The sequence below is a fragment of the Electrona antarctica genome (assembly GCF_951216825.1).
Source record: "Electrona antarctica genome assembly, chromosome: 18".
NCBI classification, from domain to species: domain Eukaryota; kingdom Metazoa; phylum Chordata; class Actinopteri; order Myctophiformes; family Myctophidae; genus Electrona; species Electrona antarctica.
In genome coordinates, this window is record NC_136799.1 from 21,846,994 (window position 1) to 21,864,887 (window position 17,894).

At 41.1% G+C, this 17,894-nt stretch overlaps 1 protein-coding gene across 2 annotated transcripts; it reads left to right on the forward strand.

Annotated features, from left to right (window-relative positions):
• Positions 1-242: 242 nt before the first annotated feature.
• slc18b1 (solute carrier family 18 member B1) lies at positions 243-17,400 on the forward strand. Of its 2 annotated transcripts, XM_079528537.1 has the most exons (14): positions 244-680; positions 1,443-1,582; positions 2,813-2,908; positions 11,528-11,601; positions 11,855-12,002; positions 12,289-12,445; positions 12,561-12,697; positions 13,213-13,314; positions 13,677-13,768; positions 13,889-13,984; positions 14,171-14,245; positions 15,046-15,139; positions 15,321-15,370; positions 15,861-17,400. In XM_079528537.1, exons 1-14 carry the CDS (start codon positions 650-652, stop codon positions 15,979-15,981), a joined length of 1,413 nt encoding a protein of 470 aa, XP_079384663.1. In that variant the 5' UTR covers positions 244-649; the 3' UTR covers positions 15,982-17,400. The 2 variants fall into 2 exon arrangements, with proteins under 2 accessions (XP_079384664.1, XP_079384663.1); XM_079528538.1 differs by lacking the exon at positions 2,813-2,908 and having other exon boundaries at positions 243-680.
• Positions 17,401-17,894: the final 494 nt, after the last annotated feature.

Consider the following 17,894-nt stretch of genomic DNA (forward strand, 5'->3'; position numbering starts at 1 on the left):
GTTAGGGGGAGGTGAAGAGGGGCCTAGAGCCGGGGAGAGAGAGAGAGAGATGGAGCAGCATCAGCCAGTAACAGTGGTGATGATAATAGCTATCATCAACGCTTATTTGACTCATGAGTTTATTGAGTTATGATGTGTACAATCAATATCGTTTTCACTTCGTAATGTATGTACTGTAAGTGTACACGAGACGTTACTTGTTATTATTGGCTGAATTCAAATTGCAACTCTCGTCTGTTTTGGCCGCTCCAAGCACCGGTAGCACCCCTATCGTAACAGCGCGAATAGACGCGCATCAAAATCACTGACGCACATCAAATCTCAAACGGAGGATTGAGATCTTGATATTCTCCAGTGAGCGAGCCCCTAGTCTGAGGTCAGTCAAGGCTGAGAAAAGTATACACAGAAGGCCGTGTGGACGGCGGACCTACGGAATTATAATGCATCAGCTCGTAGAGCTGTGACCGAGGCGCATTCCATTATTATCCAGACTATCACAAACTAAGATGAGCTGTCAGGAATCAGTTTGGTACTATTTATTGTGAGTTTGTTTGGGGCTAACTCTATGGTTTTGGGGGAAAACACTTTCCTTGCTCGCCCCAGGGATGCCAATTCCGAAGCAAAAACAATTGGCATTGATTGAACAGTAATGGACACGCACGTTGATCTCCAGCAACCAGGTTAGTGCGACTGCGACAACAATTTAAAAGTTGATTTCAATTTCTGCCTGTGATCCAATTTCATTCTCTAGTCTACTCTGTCTCTAATCTGTTGAAATGTTGATGTTTACTAATTATTACTCAACAGGTATTTATTAGCCATTGGGACGTAAAGGTTGAATTAGGCTGCGTTATTATATGTAAATTGATTGATTTAATAGGCTACTTTATTAACAGTTTGTAAACAGTAGGATTTCACTGTTTTATTGTTAAAAGGATGACACTGTCACAAAAAACAGGAGTCTCCAACTCTCCATGTCTCTCCAGCTTTTTATTAAACAGAAAATACATTTTCAGAAACTGAAACTGGGATACCAATTTTATCCAATCAGGATAGAGAACGCAGTCAGGATACAGATTAAACAAGTGGAATTGTAAGTGATGACACAAAGAAATTACAGTAGCAGACAAAATTGGAACTGGAACACTATAACATTTTAAGATCATAAATAGCTACTCTCTCCTGATGGGATGAAATTTTGTCCTGCAAATGTATTTTCTGTTTATTAAAGAGCTGGAGAGACAGCAGGGAGACTGTTACTGATCAACCACTAATGGTTACTATCAGAATTAACCTTTTAACAAAAACCAAGAATATCACCCTACCTTTAATTGAGACATTTAAAGACATACAAATAATATACAAGACATCATAAATTAAGTTTTATTAATAGTTTCAGTTGTTAAACGTTTTTAATGTGTATTTCCATTCACAAATGGTAGACAATGGCTCTGCAGATGAACCTCCGAGTACACCCCCAAGGATGTCAAGGCAAGAGATCCTGACATTGATATCAATGGCGTCTGTCAACTTCAGTTCAATGATTTGCTATTCCATTTTAGGTCCATTCTTCCCTACAGAGGTAAGAGATTATAGGAAATGTGCTTCTCCTTGATCATGTAGGCTACTATTAATTTACACTGTTGGCATCAGATATCTTGCTGTCTGTCATGGCATAGCCTATACGTCTATCACAAATTATGTGGGGGAAAAAAACTGACTGGAGTTTGGTTGTGGGAAGTTGGACAGTAGTGTTGCCAGATTTTGCTAAATAAGCAGTCTTTGAAAACAAGCCCAAAAGAAGCGACTACAGTCCACATGAGCACTTTAAATCTCTATGCATCAGATATTTGAAAAGGATACAAGAAGAGTGGGCACCAAACTTGGCCAGCCTATTTTGTCCAAAATGTTAAAAAAGAAAAGAAAAAAAGAAGGAAATAGTAAAGAAAATATTATGAGTATGCACGGTATATTATCAGACTTATTTGTATCCTTCAACTTCTTGTTTATGCCCCAAAATGACTGGATTTGTAGATGTGTAGCAATTGTAGAAAGGCTAGACCTTAACATGTTCTGATCATGTACATTACTTCAAAACATTTTCCAAATATATATATATTTTTTAATTTTTACATTTTGAAAAAATAAATAAATAGCCAATTTAACACAGAGGTGCCACTCTTCCTGTTATCTTCGAAATAACCGATCACGACGTATTGTGAGCTTGTAGATCTGCTATTTTCTAAAATAAGTGAAACATTTTGAATATTATTTGAAAGATTTTAACAGCACAAATCTGATACGACACAGGAGTCCCAGGCGCAAAATATATGCAGATGGGGGGGTCCGTACAAATGCATATTCATTTGGGGGTCCTTGACTTGAAAATGTTTAAGAGCCATTGGTTTAAACAACATGCCCAAAATAAGCAAATGCACTTTCGAAATGAGCCCAAAAAACAGCAACCCGCAACTACCAATATTTACAAGCAACCAAAGTAGAAAAAGTAGCCAAAGTAGCTTATAAGCAGACAAGGCAACACTGTTGGACAGTGTAGTCCTGTAGGGTCATGTGTTTGACATCAGCAAGACCCCCTGAGGCTGAAGGTTTATGAATGGCTGGCCTTACTAAACACCAGACACAAAAGTGCTGGTTCAGCTGACACAAATACTCTGGCGTTGTTTCTGTGACATGTCTTAATAATAATGCAAGTTGATGTCTTAATACTAAAACTAACATATTTTTAGTTATAGAATGGATTAATTTTACTTTCCTAAAATGACCTTAACGTACATTATTATTATTCAAACAGGCAGTGAAGAAAGGGGCCAGCCAGACAGTCATCGGCCTCATATTCGGTTGCTATGCTGTGTGCAACTTATTTGGTTCACTGATAATGGGAAGATATGTAAGTGTGTGCCTTCAAGATTCAAGGTTGTATTTATTGTTACATCTTGTGTACAGGTACATAAGATAAGATCTTTATTCATCACTGTATGAGACATAGGTCAAATCAAGGTCAAGTTTATTTACAGTATATCTCCCAAGCTGGGCAATTCACTTTACAGCAGATAATAAAAGCTCTAAAAACACAATACAGTAAACAGTAGGTCAGACATACAAGCAACAACAGACGTACGTAATACGTATACATTGTCACAAGATACAGAATATTACATTTTAAATATAATGTGCAACTATAACCAAAAGTGCACCAAGTATAGCTACTGTACAACCATCCTCACCCCTAAAACTAAACAGCAGCTACCTCCTCCTGCTTCCCTTATTGATGGCCCGGATGGAGGTAGGTATAAAATAATTTGTATCTGTTATTTTTGGTTACAGGGGTCTTTAACCATTGGCCGGAAGCCAGTAATACTACATATTCCCGGTTTAGGGGGTGAGAGCTGTCTGCTCTAATTGAATATGCTTTTTTGAGCACCTGCTTGTCATATATATGACTCAGACAGCTGAATTCTTCCTCCACAATCTTGCTAGCCCCCTTAACAACCCCGTTAAGGGCATTTTTCTGTCTAATATACCTAGGTTACCATATAGTAAGAGAAATCTATGAAAATCTGGGAACTAAATCGTTACCAAGAAATTTCTTCACCAATGTGTTTCTAAAGGTGTCTAATAACATGTACTAAAAGTTTGAAATTCAACTCCCGTGGGAAATTGACCATACCCATAACATCCTATATAAGGCAAAAAAGTCAAAATTTCATCATTCTTTAAGTAGCATGTGACATATGAAACTAGGGGGTTTTCCATGATTCTGAATCCATTCCAAGCATTAGTTTTGCACAAAAAACACTCCTTGGGAGGAAAACGGCCTCACAAACGTGATGAGGTCAGCACATTTGGTCAAGTGGATATGGCCTAATTTAGCCCAAGGAGTGTTTTTTGTGCAAAACTAATGCTTGGAATGGATTCAGAATCATGAAAACCCCCTAGTTTCATATGTCACATGCTACTTAAAGAATGATGAAATTTGGACTTTTTTTGCCTTATATAGGATGTTAAGGGTATGGTCACATATTATGCTAATAACTCAATTTCCCACAGGAGTTGAATTTCAAACTTTTAGTATATGTTATTAGACACCTTTAGAAACACATTGGTGAAGAAATGTCTTGGTAACGATTTAGTTCCCAGATTGGTCAAATACCTGATAAAATGCCCTTACTAATACCAGCAAATGGCAGCAAAGGAAATACAGATTCAATGAAGGCTCTGTAGAACACAATCCTTAATGATTTGTCTACCTGAAACTTGGCTAACTTCATTAAACAGAAAAGGTGCTGCTGGCCTTTCTTGCACACTATTTCAGTATTAGAAACATAGTTCAGTCAGACAACTCACGAATAGTTAAACCAATATTTATTGCAGAATGAGTAACAAGTGTGCATATGATATTAGATTTGGCGTTCGGCTCTGCTGGATTTCTCCCTGCTCGGCATGGTTAAGCAATAACACAGAATATAAAGAGCAGGGAGATAGATATACAATAACCCCCCCATGGGGAACATAAATAGCAGAGCCGTGGTGGTGCTGGGGAGGAGGTGGGAAAAAACATCGCATACAACCGGGGACCATATGCAGAGGAAGGCAGGAAGAGCATGCAGACTGGTGAGCTTAAGTAGCCCGCCCAATTGGTCAGCTGACTGCCGCATCGGCGAATGACGTGAGGGACTGCACACACTGTACACCCACATAGTAATGCAGCATGTTAACCCCTTGAGTATAGTATGCGCCTTGAGCATGGCATGAACCCCCTTGAGGTTGTCTGAATGAACTAACTTCGCAAGCTACGTCTCATTTCAGTCAGACAACTCACGAATAGTTAAACCAATATTTATTGCAGAATGAGTAACAAGTGTGCATATGATATTAGATTTGGCGTTCGGCTCTGCTGGATTTCTCCCTGCTCGGCATGGTTAAGCAATAACACAGAATATAAAGAGCAGGGAGATAGATATACAATAACCCCCCCAACACACATACTTTCGGTGAACTCTCACCGTTGATCCGGGCAGGTGACCCACTATGGATACACAGTGACGAAATGCAAATATGCATTTCTGGAACCTGCCGGATATGCTAACCCCCCCAACAAAGCAGAACCGGAACGCCCTACGGGAATACTCAACCGATACACATCCGTGCAGATGTCCCACTGAGAATAGTGACGAAATGCAAGCTATGCATTTCTGGATTTTGCACGGATATTTTAACTTTTACGTGAGCTATGTGTAGCCATGACTGCACGCCGAGCCGTGAGGCTTACCTCTTGAGAAAAAATAATGTGTGGGGCCCCGGCCGATACCCTTTTTTCTTTTTTTTCTTTTTTCTTCTCCCAGCATGAGAGACAACCATCTGGGATCGGCTGGGGCATACTAACCTTAAGCTTAGCTGAAAAAGGCCTGCTTGGCTGCGCTCGCCGATAGGCCATTCCTCTATTGCCAATAGAGGAATATTCTACGCTGCTGCGCGCGTGTAGTGCAACCATTCACCGTTATGCCGACGTCCTCAGCAAGAGGAACGCCACCGGCCCTCTGTCAGCAAGAGGAACGCCACCGGCCCGCTGTTTCTCAAGCTTGAGAAGAGAAGCGGTATGGGCGCTCGCCGATAGGCCATTCCTCTATTGCCAATAGAGGAATATTCTACGCTGCTGCTGCTGCTGCTGCTGCTGCTGCTGCTGCTGTTGCACTACACGCGTGTAGTGCAACCATTCACCGTTACGCCGACGTCCTCAGCAAGAGGAACGCCACCAGCCCTCTGTCAGCAAGAGGAACGCCACCGGCCCTCTGTCAGCAAGAGGAACGCCACCGGCCCGCTGTTTCAGAGCCGCTATGAACATAAGCTTGAGATGAGAACCGGTATGCTACTATAGCCATTTAAGCTTGAGATAACGACCTGTAAGCATTCCACCCAGCGACCACCGTATATGCAAGGTAATAAGATTACCATTCCTGATCGGATACAGCACTTGCATTCATTACATCCTGAATAAACAACTGAAGCTCTTCTGATTAGATGCACATAATGATTCATGGGCAGCTGAGGACCATGGCCTGAGTTTTGGTTGGCAACTGGCGCATCAGCGTGGCAGTAGAATCAGGAGTAGCGAGGCATGAGCTGAGAAGACCGATAGCCCTGGCTTAGGCAGGGCTCGCGCCACCTTACGGAGTCCAGAACGCAGCCAAAGCAGGTTGCCCAATGCAGAACTAAAAGACACAAGCAGAGACAGAGTTACTTATACTTCATCCTGGCTGAATGATTAAAAGTGTGAATAGGGGATCCTAAGCACGGATCGGAAACAGAGATCATGCTGAGGGTCAAGATCAGCAGAAGAGACTTCCCACACCACACGAGCCCGATAAGCCGTTTAAAGAGAGAGAAACCGATATTTAAAGAGAAAAGCCTTAGATCTTAATCCTAGTCTATTTAGACACCCACGTGATAGATGCCCCTAATGAATTAACTTACATGAGCGGCATATGCTCTTCATGAGGCCTTTGAGCAATTGAATATGAGCTTAAAGAAGTTAAAATAGCTTCATGTCATGCAGACCCGAGAACTGTTCAAGACCACCCTCGTCCAGAACTGGGATGAGATACACTACTATGTTCCATACGAGCAATCTATAATCATGCTGCAGAATCAACAGCGCTGCAGGGTCAGGGTGATGGTGATGGACTTACTTCTTCGCAAGATACTAGAACCATCACTTTCGAAGAAACCCCAACCGACCAACGCCAGCTGAAGAAGCATTGGTGAATCTCCTGACTGAGCGACCTTAGGACGTCTGAGACTTGTGCTGAAAGAAAGCTTAGGACCAAGAGAATATCTGAGGGTCATGAACCTGTTGAACAAATGAGCCACAGATAATAGATAAAACATGATCTGCTTTGAGAGAAAGCAAGATATATGCCTGTCCTGTATAGCCACTTATTTTTTGAGTGGTGCAAACCACTCCAACAACCAGCTTGTCTGTATTGTGTACCTGTATACCTACGTGTCCGTGCAAAGGTGAGCATGGTTACTATGGTTAGTGTGTGACATCACTGACATAGCTGATCAGACTATATAAGACCTTGCACCACTCAGTTCACACGGGTGTGATTTTTATTATAATAATTAATATTGTTAATACATGTATTAATTTATTTAACATGACACTAAACAGCTTCTATGAGGAAGCGATGACAGATAATTGACGACATCGATGCCATTACCTATGAACTTATACTGCATTCATTTAGATTGCCATCCAATGCCATTTGAAGCAATAACTAAGAGGAGCAGAAAAACAAGCCTTGCAGAGTCATGAGGCCCGGGGCAGGAGCCCAACTCTTGATTCAGAAGTGTGAGGCGGATTGATGTACACGTACAGCCCCTGGACGTGACACTGGAATGACGCAGGGACTTACTCCGGTCCGACCATTGATGCAGAGTGCCGAGGATCGGAGGAAGCACTGGGTTCCCATTTTCCCGGAGTCTTTGGTATGACCCAGCCGGTGATCGAGCCACAACCTCCCAGACCCTGGGCGGACTCGACTAGCAGCGAGGCCCCTGAGCTGGTACCAGAAAATGAAGGCTTACAACAGATTTCACCTGATAGTAGCTACCAAGTAGCTACCAAGCGGCCACGAAGAAAATCGGTCCCATCCCTACTAACTGCAACGTTAAGTAGATTAACAACAAGATATGAGTGAGCGAGTGAGCGAGAGGCCAAGGGTGGCGGGGGACACCCGACAGTCAGCCAGCGCTCGGAGGCCCCCTGAGGGTGGAGGCCCGTTTCAATTGAAACTGGAGAAACAAGCAAAGGCCTCCTATGCAAGTTGCAACTAGCCCAACTTATGATATATCCACTGCGGAATTAAAGACATTAAACGTCATCACTGTGATATTTGCCTAATGCTGTTACTCAATACTATAGTGGTACTGAGCGACATCAGATCGATTACTGGTCTGAATACAAACTGGCAGACTACATTTCCCGGCTGCACCGGGGAAAACACCACCAATAGGGTGTACCAAAATCTCCTGGAGGGGGCATCAACACATGTGTCACATGGTAGCGGCCGCCATACTTGCTGGCTTGTTTGCATGGAGAAAAACAAAAACAAAACTGACCTCCCAATGGTGCAGACTTGCTCAGTAAATAAGTGCCACAGCAGGTCACGTCGAGGAAATGAGCCAGAAAACGGAATTAGATGTTCAGCTTTCCAGCATGGAGACAGCATCAAGGAACCCAGATTGACGAGTTTACAAAAGACGTAGAATGGCTTGGATCGGCGCATGGGCGCAGAGACATAATGTTCAACAAAGTATCTAAGCACAGCCGTGTTTGTTCACAACATTTAACTTGTCCTTGTAATGTATTTGGGCCCGACGTGGTGTTGGTTCACTATGTTGTCGCCAAGAACGAGCTTAATATTTACAAATACATACCACCGTCACTCTATTCTGAGTGATGTGCAGGGCTAGAATTTAATGCCCACGAGAGGGCCGTCCCAAGCTTTTCAGACGCCACCCCCTCTTGGTGACGTACACGTTTTCACACGCTATAGGTCGCACAAGCACTGCGACACGGAAGCCAAGCTTGCTGCGAACATAGACATACGTCTATGGCTGCCTTCCTTCATCCCAGGTCCCCTCACGGATAAGTGATGAATTAATGCTTAGGAGTTTCACTTTAGAGCTCCTGGCAGTGGATGTTAGTTGTGCAGAAATGAAGCAATACGCAAGCTGCTAGCCTACCACCTTTTGAAACATCTTCAGTCCCACAAAGCAACTGCCATTACCTAGTCCTACTCAAGGACTGATCAACAGAACATACAATATGAATCTGAAACATTAAAGGTGACAAATGGGCAATGGGACACACGGTGACAAGACGCTATATATATATATATATATATATATTGATCTGAACTTCTGACCTCAAAGAGAGTGAGGGGGGTATACACTGGAGTGACTAGACCGACAGCTAGATATGCTTGAAGAGGCGGACGGAGGCAGCAGTCTGTTAAGGCTTTTAACTCTTCTCCAAGACAGCTCAACCCGGATAGTGAAGCTGAGACATGATACAACGAAAAGAAAGCACTAATTAAATGATGCCCATTGAGAAATACGTCCGAAAATAAACAGCTAGAAACAAATCTACAGATCTACAGCAGTAGACAGTAGGCTATGTCACTTGACATGACATTACTGCAAATGCAATTTGCAATTTTAACCTACTTTAGAATGACGCTGCACATAACTGAAATGGATTGAGATGAATTAACCATAACATATACTGTCCTTATGAATTGGAAACATGGAATAACTTTAAGATTAATAACTATGCCACATATGACTTGACAGTCAGAAAGCTCTTCTAGAGCTGCATAAATGTATTAGTGTTAACCAGGCATAAACTGAAGCATAATAAATCACAGGCAAAAGGGTGCTAGCTTTAGCATTAGTTTAGCATGAACAAACCCTCATGGCAATGAGGAACCTCAACACCACATGGCTACAAAAGCACCAACCTATATCAAGATTGCAATTAAGGTAGTTACCTCACAGACAACACTTTCCAAAGCACATATAGAAAGTGTTTTAAGGAATACTTTGGTAAGCAGAGTGTGACTGAAGTCTTGCTCCAAAATGAATGAAACTGCTAGGAGACAAGCAGGCAGCTGAGTTGCCAGATCTTGAGAAAGAAAGCAACCAGGTGTAGAACCATCCTGTACCCGACTAGGACTCGCCACGTGACAACTTAACTTACAATATATACCCTACTGACTACGACGACTTTGAAACAATACAGTTCATTGGACAAGGTCATTTGGATCCATGACAGAACACCAGAACCGTAGAGGAAATCTTGACCGAACAATTGACTACAGAAAACAAGCCCAACATTGCTTATAAAAGCGGACGTGGCAACCACTGCACATGAGTTGAGGACCCATCACTGAATGGGAGAAACACTGCACCTGGGCTGACTTGGCAAAACATTAGCAAAATGAGAACTTGGCTATAGAACACGTACCATGTTACAATAGAAGCTGCAGCACTGACTGCGCATCCGGCTTAATTACCAAAACGGGCTATTATGAAGCTTGTTGAAGCCACATAGTAGAACTCAGCAGCATTAGCAGAATCATATCAAACTCAATATTTGCATACAACCTGCAGGCCCTTATCACAGCAAGGACAGTAGCTGAGAAGCATAATTTAAGCAGAAGTAGCTGCACACACGGACAGCAATAGCAGCAGCAACAACCACGAGGAACAAAAAACATCGCATACAACCGGGGACCATATGCAGAGGAAGGCAGGAAGAGCATGCAGACTGGTGAGCTTAAGTAGCCCGCCCAATTGGTCAGCTGACTGCCGCATCGGCGAATGACGTGAGGGACTGCACACACTGTACACCCACATAGTAATGCAGCATGTTAACCCCTTGAGTATAGTATGCGCCTTGAGCATGGCATGAACCCCCTTGAGGTTGTCTGAATGAACTAACTTCGCAAGCTACGTCTCATATGTACAACAAAACTTTGCTTAGTGCATCCATAACAAACCGTAGTATGCATGCAGCTTATTTTTTGTTTGGCTTTCTTCAGATAATGCAGCAGCATAGATAACAACAAACAGCAACAATAGCAAAAAGTTAGGATAAAGAGAGTGCAAAAAAGAGCAAACAAAGAATAAAAAGAGTATCATCATAATGTACATGTGCACATATTTTCCTGTAGAAACAAAGTTAGGTGGGTTTTTGTGAACTTCACACACAGTAGGTAGGCTATGCTTTGTATACAGTATATACAGCAAATTAAGGAAGGTGCAGTTCAAGTAAAACAGGAAGGTGCAGTTCAAGTAAAATAGTGCAAGAAGAGGTGTGAGGGGAAAAGTGGGGGGCTAGTGTTTTTCTTTGACCTGGGGCGTTCTGGTTCTCAACAGTTTGTATCTTGATGTATGATGTATCTTATCTTGTCTTGTCTGATTGTTCGGGGAAAGAAGCTTTTTTGCAGTCTATTTCCAGTAGCTTTGAAACTGCAAAATAGTTTTTCTTGCGGCAGCATCTCAAACAGTCTGTGGTTGGGATGGCTTGAATCCTTCATGATTCCGCAAGCTTTGCTGACACACTATAAAGAGAGATAGTGGCCTGGGCCATGGCTCAATGGTCCAGGCACCGTGGCTGGTAATCCAGTCTGGCAGTGGGGTTTGACTCCCGATCCAGACGGCCTTTACTGCATGTCTTCCCCCCATCTCTCTCCCCATTTCCTGTCTGTCCCTCCATAAAAAATATAAAATAAAGGCGAAAGCCAAAAAAAAAACATTAAAAAAAAAGAGATAGTTCAGTTTTTAATATTTGGGTTTGATATCACACTTCCCATGGTACTGGTCAGTGGTCATATAGTTGAAACCCCTTTTTATGGAGTGGCTCTACATGAGGCTAGCTGATTATGACAGGGATAACTTCCAAAAGACATCACTGACACCTTCTTCGTCTGTGCCTCAGATTGTCCAGATCGGGGCGAAGTTCATGCTAGTTGCAGGATTATTTGTCTCTTCTGTCTGCACCATGCTTTTCGGGTAAGTCAAGGTCAGTGCCCTTTGTTCTATATGAAACCTTTTGTCTTTCCCCTTGGAAGATTTAGAATTGATTTAGATTTGCAAGATTTAGGACTTACTCTGTCTGTCTGTCTGTCTGTCTGTCCTTGAACCCAAACCTTATGGTTTATCATTGCATATCATATATTATTATTAAGTAGTAATTATAAGCCACAAGACCTGTGATCCATTCAAAATTATTAATTATGTATCTATTTTCTCTCTTTTTTTACAGATTGATTGATAGAACTCCTTCAGGGCGAGATTTTATTATCCTCTGTTTTGTAATACGGTCCATCGACGCTTTGGGCTTTGCTGGTGCGATGACTGCCTCTTTTGCAGTATCAGCAAAAGTATTCCCAAACAATATAGCAACTGTTCTGGTGAGTGACTGCTTGTCTGACTGGAATGTTGTTTAGGCATTAGAATTATGAGCAAACAAAAAAAGCATTATGTTTTGAGTTGTTTTGCAACAAACCGTAATCCCTGCAACTTTGGAAAGTATTAAATAGCTGTAGACATGTGTACTGACACAATTTGTTTATAGTGCTGACAAAAATGCTTGGATTTATTTAATACACACATTGCCCATAGGCCTGTATAGAAACACGTATATAAATTTTTTAGTAAAGCAAACAATATATATTATTATTGCGTTTTCTCCTTTAGGGTAGTTTGGAGATTTTCACAGGGCTGGGACTTATTCTGGGGCCACCAATCGGAGGATGGCTTTACCAGTCATTTGGATATGAAGTCCCTTTTATAGCCCTTGGATGTTTACTGTTAATTATGGTTCCTTTCAACATCTACATCTTACCATCTTTTGGTAGGAAATAGGAGATTTCACTCGTTCTTATTGTATGATAATGAAACATTGAATGTATTGTGTGTGTATAATTACACAGAGACGCTGTAATGTGTGATTGTTTTTCTTCACACAGATGCCGAGCCATCAAAAGATTCTTTCATTCGACTGCTTACACGTCTGAAAATATTGCTGATCTGCTTTGTGATATTCACTCTTAGCTCAGGGCTCTCCTTCCTGGATGCCACCTTGTCCATATTTGCCATTGAAAAGGTAACTACCCAGGAAAAAGGAGACACTAGGGGTAGAAACAAATGTGAATAGCCTCGGGACTACCGGCACAAAGGACTGACAGAGTCTGTTGGTATTCTGTGGAGGAAGGAATCAGGATGAATCTAGTGAATCTGGTGTTCATACACCCCTACTGCCCAACACATGCCAGTGTTGGGCAGTAGGGTTGCTACAAGTTGCTGCGTTAATTACATTTCTGAATATTATGGGGTTTTATGAATGAAATAGCTTTTCAGTAGTGAAGGTCTGACCTCATCCATGGCTTTTCCACTGTCACTACTACCCTTTGGCCAATTTCAGTATGGACCTATAGCAGGGCTAGCAGCCCATAGTTTTCCATTATTGACCAAGCTATTATTGAAGCCTAGCTAAACTATTGAACATTATATAATATCAACTTTAATATCTCCAGCTTCTCAGAATTCCTGAAGTCAAATAGTTGTAGACACAGATTACGGTAGCCTATACTGTTATTAATTGTATCCATTTGGTTTCAGTTTAATTTATCAACTGGCTATGTGGGACTCATCTTACTTGGTTTGTCGCTACCTTATTGTCTGGCATCACCGATTCTTGGATATATCACTGACAAGTGTCCTGTAAGTATGAAATATTTATGATGACATATGCACACTAAAATTCTCAATATTAAATTAAATCCAAAGAGAGTACAAATGGACCCATATGATTCCATTTGTGTTCTCTTACGAGTTAAAATAACACTTTACTTTATGGTTCAACCTTGAGTCTCTGAGTGTTAAGGTGCGTTCAGACTTGGATGGTCAGAACGGCGCGATTACATACAAAGTCAACGCAAAGACGAGAAGTTGCGCGAGCGCCGCAAACGGAGCACAAACGGGGCGAACTGAGGCGAATATTTAAATTCAAGTCTGAACGCACCTTTAGAATGTCACATTTTTAACAACTTGTAGTCGTGTGTATTTGTGTGATTGTTCATCAGGCCACGAGGAGTTGGTTTATTGTTCTTGGAGGCCTCGCCACTGCAGTTGGCTTCTGCCTGCTTGGTCCCATGCCTGTTCTCAATATACCAAGGTGAACACTTGAGGAATTAAAATTCACAGAATTAATATCCAGGTTAATTACTTTTATCTTTTTTATCCAGGTTAATTACTTTTATCTTTTTTAATTTTTGTTGTGTTTCCATTTCTCTAGTCAGTTGTGGTTGATGATCTGCATGCTTGGCATTATTGGGTTTGCTCTGGGCATGAGTGCAATTCCCACATTTCCGGAGATCCTCGATTGTGCATAGTGAGTGAATGTAGGCCTATTACCTGTATTTTCTGCATACTTGTCCTAATTTATAATATAAATACTATTTTGCAAGTCCCCTAATCTTTCTGTCTCCATCTATTATATTCTAACCAAGCATAAATGCCTTTTTAAACATCTTTGTGAAAAATATCAATATGCATATGTTTCCCTCTGAAATGGTAGTGAAGAAGGATTTGATGAGGGACTAAGCACTCTTGGAATGGTGTCGGGATTGTTTGGCGCCGTGTGGTCGTTGGGGTAAGTCCTATTTAACGCCTATTGACTCAAGTCAGGATAAGTACACGCTCAGCCTCACATGTCTTTCTACGTTCAACCTCACTCAGATCCCTTCATTCCCATTCGCTAACAAGCTAACACATACAGCCTCAATCTAATGGTTGATTTAGGCTGTCTTTTTAAACAGAACACTGTTCCTGCAGCTGTTCCTGTTACTCATTGGTGTGTCTCCCAGGTTGCGCCGTAACCCTATGCTTAAACTATGCCTATAACCTAACTTTAACCCTAACTCTAACTTCACAAACATTATGCCTAACCCAAACCCTAACGGTTAAATTCAAAACCCTATCCACCAGGATGAAACACAGAGAAAAGTGAGTCTGGTTATCAAACTCCCTCCACCTCCCCAGCCTCCTCCTCTGCCATCTAATCATCTAATCTGATTCTGTGGATTGTATGATGTTATATCTGTTTGTCTTAATTTATGCCTTTGAAGGGCTGAATATTATTTCTGTGGATTCTATGTTCTGTGGATTCTATGTAAAATATGTATATTAATTTATGCCCTTGAATAGAATGTTGATGCATAACTCTCTATCATAATCTTATGTTCTACTTCTCTGGGGTTTTTTGTGAACTCAGATTATGTGTCATGCTTGCACAGATAATCTGTAGTATCACAGGAGAAGAGTCACACCGCCAAACTGAACGCAATAGAATTGCAATAAATGGTTAATTCTGAGCTAAACTGAAATTGCTTTGATTTTGTAATGTACCCTGTGATATTGATTGTAACCTGGAAATGCATCTGTATTTGTAAGGATGTTCTACGGACCAATAGTGGGCGGTGTCATCACACAACAGCTCAGCTTTGAATGGGCAGCTACTATGCAAGGAGGCTTGTGCTGCTTTGCTGTAAGTATCAATGGCATTGTTCTAGTAGTAGCACCAAATGTAATTTCATTGTGAATAGCCACATGTTACTGTAATATTGGGAAACCCATGTTAGCTCAACCACTTCATAAACTGTCTGAAACATCTCACCCAAAGGTACATGTAACTCTCATCTGTTCTCATTATGTTGTCCACTCAACAGGCCCATCTTTGCGGCGTGTACTATTTCTGTCTAAAACCCCGGCAATCAAGGTAATACTTTTCTGCTAATTAACAATTAAAGTTACAATCTGGGAGTGGACTTATTTGAAAGAATAAAATGTTATTTTTACCAATCTGGAGGTGGTCTCGCTACTCTAGCTTTGAGACATTTCAACCCTGGTGAAGACTTGATGCCCGGCCACAAAACGGCCTGGCCAATCAGCAGCAGCTAGAGGCGGGATAGCTGCTGCTGATTGGCCAGGCCGTTTTGTGGCCGGGCATCAAGTCTGCCTGAGAGTTCCCAGATGGGAGCAGGAGGGGGGAACCCAGTGTACTCTCTGCTGCCCCATCTGGCGGAGTCAGGTTATAGGACACCCGCATTGGTGGGTTATTTAAAGCAGATGGTGCACTGGATTGGACTGGAGATTTTTGTAGTTTTAATGCTTTACATTGTGTATTTTTCTCTAAGGCACAAAATATAATATAAATAATATAAATATGAACATAAAACCTGTAGTGACGAACATATCTTTTGTTGTAGGAATTTAAGAGCCATTCACGACAATGGGATTACGCATGTAGATGAAACGACTCCACTTCTGAATGAAGAAAGCCAGCATGATGGAGGGCAACCAGCCGGTGAAACTCCTCGTCCACAATAATGTTGCGTTCACACGGGCAGATGCAACGACGGAGTCTATCATTAATTGCCAATGGAAGCTAGCGACGTGAAGCTAGGAGCAAATCCGACGCTTGTAGCTGCTGCAAAACAGCTACAAATACACTGTGTAGCTTTGCATCTGCCCGTGTGAACACAGCATAAGAGTAGCAAAATGCCTTTTATAAATGTAATGGTTCCTCATGTAATTGTATGAATATGGTTTGCAATTATTTTTATTGCCTTGCATAGGGTTGGTTATTTATTACTTTTCATGTATTCATATTCTGAATTTAATTCTTCTGAGTAATAATATGCTCAACATTTTTCTCTTGCATTTATCAATAGAATAGCTGTAGACAAATAAGTACAGGTGCTATTAGTTTTCAACAAATACTGTTTTCAGTCTCTATTAAAGGACCACTTCACCACTTTCAATCTATCTTCATATAATTGGTCCTCACTAATATCCATGATAAAATGCTACAATCTTTTTGAGTGGCGTAAACCACTCCTACAACTGGCTTTGTTAGTCTGTCTGTGCTCAAAAAATGAGCACGGTTGCTATGGTCACCCAGTTCACACGGGTGTGATTTCATTACATCAGACATTACGTCAGACCACAGCTGATCAGTCTATATAAGACCTTACACCACTCAGTTCACACGGGTGTGATTTTTTCTACTCTGTGTTTCATAGGGTGGGCAATTCCAGTGACATCATCAATAGGCAATCCAAGCTAATAGAAACTGCAGGCTTTCTATTCCTGAAAAGTTGCAATGCGATAATGGAGGCCATTGTTCTCACAATAATACAAATCTCAAAACAATCTTGTTCTTGTAATAAAACTGCCTAACAATGTCACTGGTGGACGGGTTTCTGAACTGCCCCAGCCTTCCTATGAGTAGAAATAAATGGTATTTTACCATGAACATTAGTGAGGACCAATTATATGAAGATGGGTTGAAAAGTGGTCCTTTAATAAATTCATTCATTCCCAATTAATTCAGTCAAAACTTGAAACTGAAAGGGTTTACCATGTACCATGTAAATATATCCCTATTATTCAACGGTTGCTACTAGATTAATGCCCTGTAGCTTTACACATGACTTGGATTACCTCTTAAGCTGCACATGCCAGAGCCGGTGACTGGATTCATGGCTACAGAAAATAAACTGACCACCTTCCAATTTTGTTAATGTTATTTGTACAAGTAAATAGGGTGAATGAACTTTAACTGATCCACTTTGGGCTACATTGCCCAATAGGTACTACTCTCCAATACTGTTATATTATGGCCCTAGACTAATACTTTGTGGTACAATGGGTCATTTGTCAAACATAATGGTCTTGTTTTTCAGTTGTTTTCAATTGTCGGCAATGGTGACTGATGGTAAATGTTACTTGTAATAGTAATGTTACTACTAGAACAAATTAACTTTACCTAGTCACAGATGCAGTGGTGGAAAGTAACTAAGTACATTTACTTAAGCACTGTATTTAAGTACAATTCTGAGGTATTTGTACTTGAGTATATCCAATTTCCAAGTGTTAAAAATGTGTACTTTTACTCTTATTACTTTGTAGATTTTGTCCCATCTACAAGATCACATGGCATCTCCATGCGGTGCATTGTGAGCTTGTAGATCTGCTATTTTCTAAAGATTTTTATACTTTTGAAAACTTGAAATATGAGTACTTTTAGTACATTTTGATGACAATACTTTTGTACTTTCACTTGAGTACATTATCTACATTTTGAATCCAGGACTTCTACTTGTAACAGAGTACATCTACATATTTAAACATTTGAGTACGTTTTCCACCACTGGTACAAACTAGAACAAATTAACTTTACGTTGTCACAGATGTTTCTGCAGCATCGTAAGACTATGCCTTTTTCACACTACCCTGTG

Bases quoted from the DNA above. Each gene is read 5' to 3' on its own strand.
- slc18b1 (XM_079528537.1), top strand. From the start codon at position 650: ATGGACACGCACGTTGATCTCCAGCAACCAG. The intron at 1,583-2,812 runs GTAAGAGATTAT...TTATTCAAACAG, and splicing joins GTCCATTCTTCCCTACAGAG to GCAGTGAAGAAAGGGGCCAG. The intron at 12,003-12,288 runs GTGAGTGACTGC...TTTCTCCTTTAG, and splicing joins ACAATATAGCAACTGTTCTG to GGTAGTTTGGAGATTTTCAC.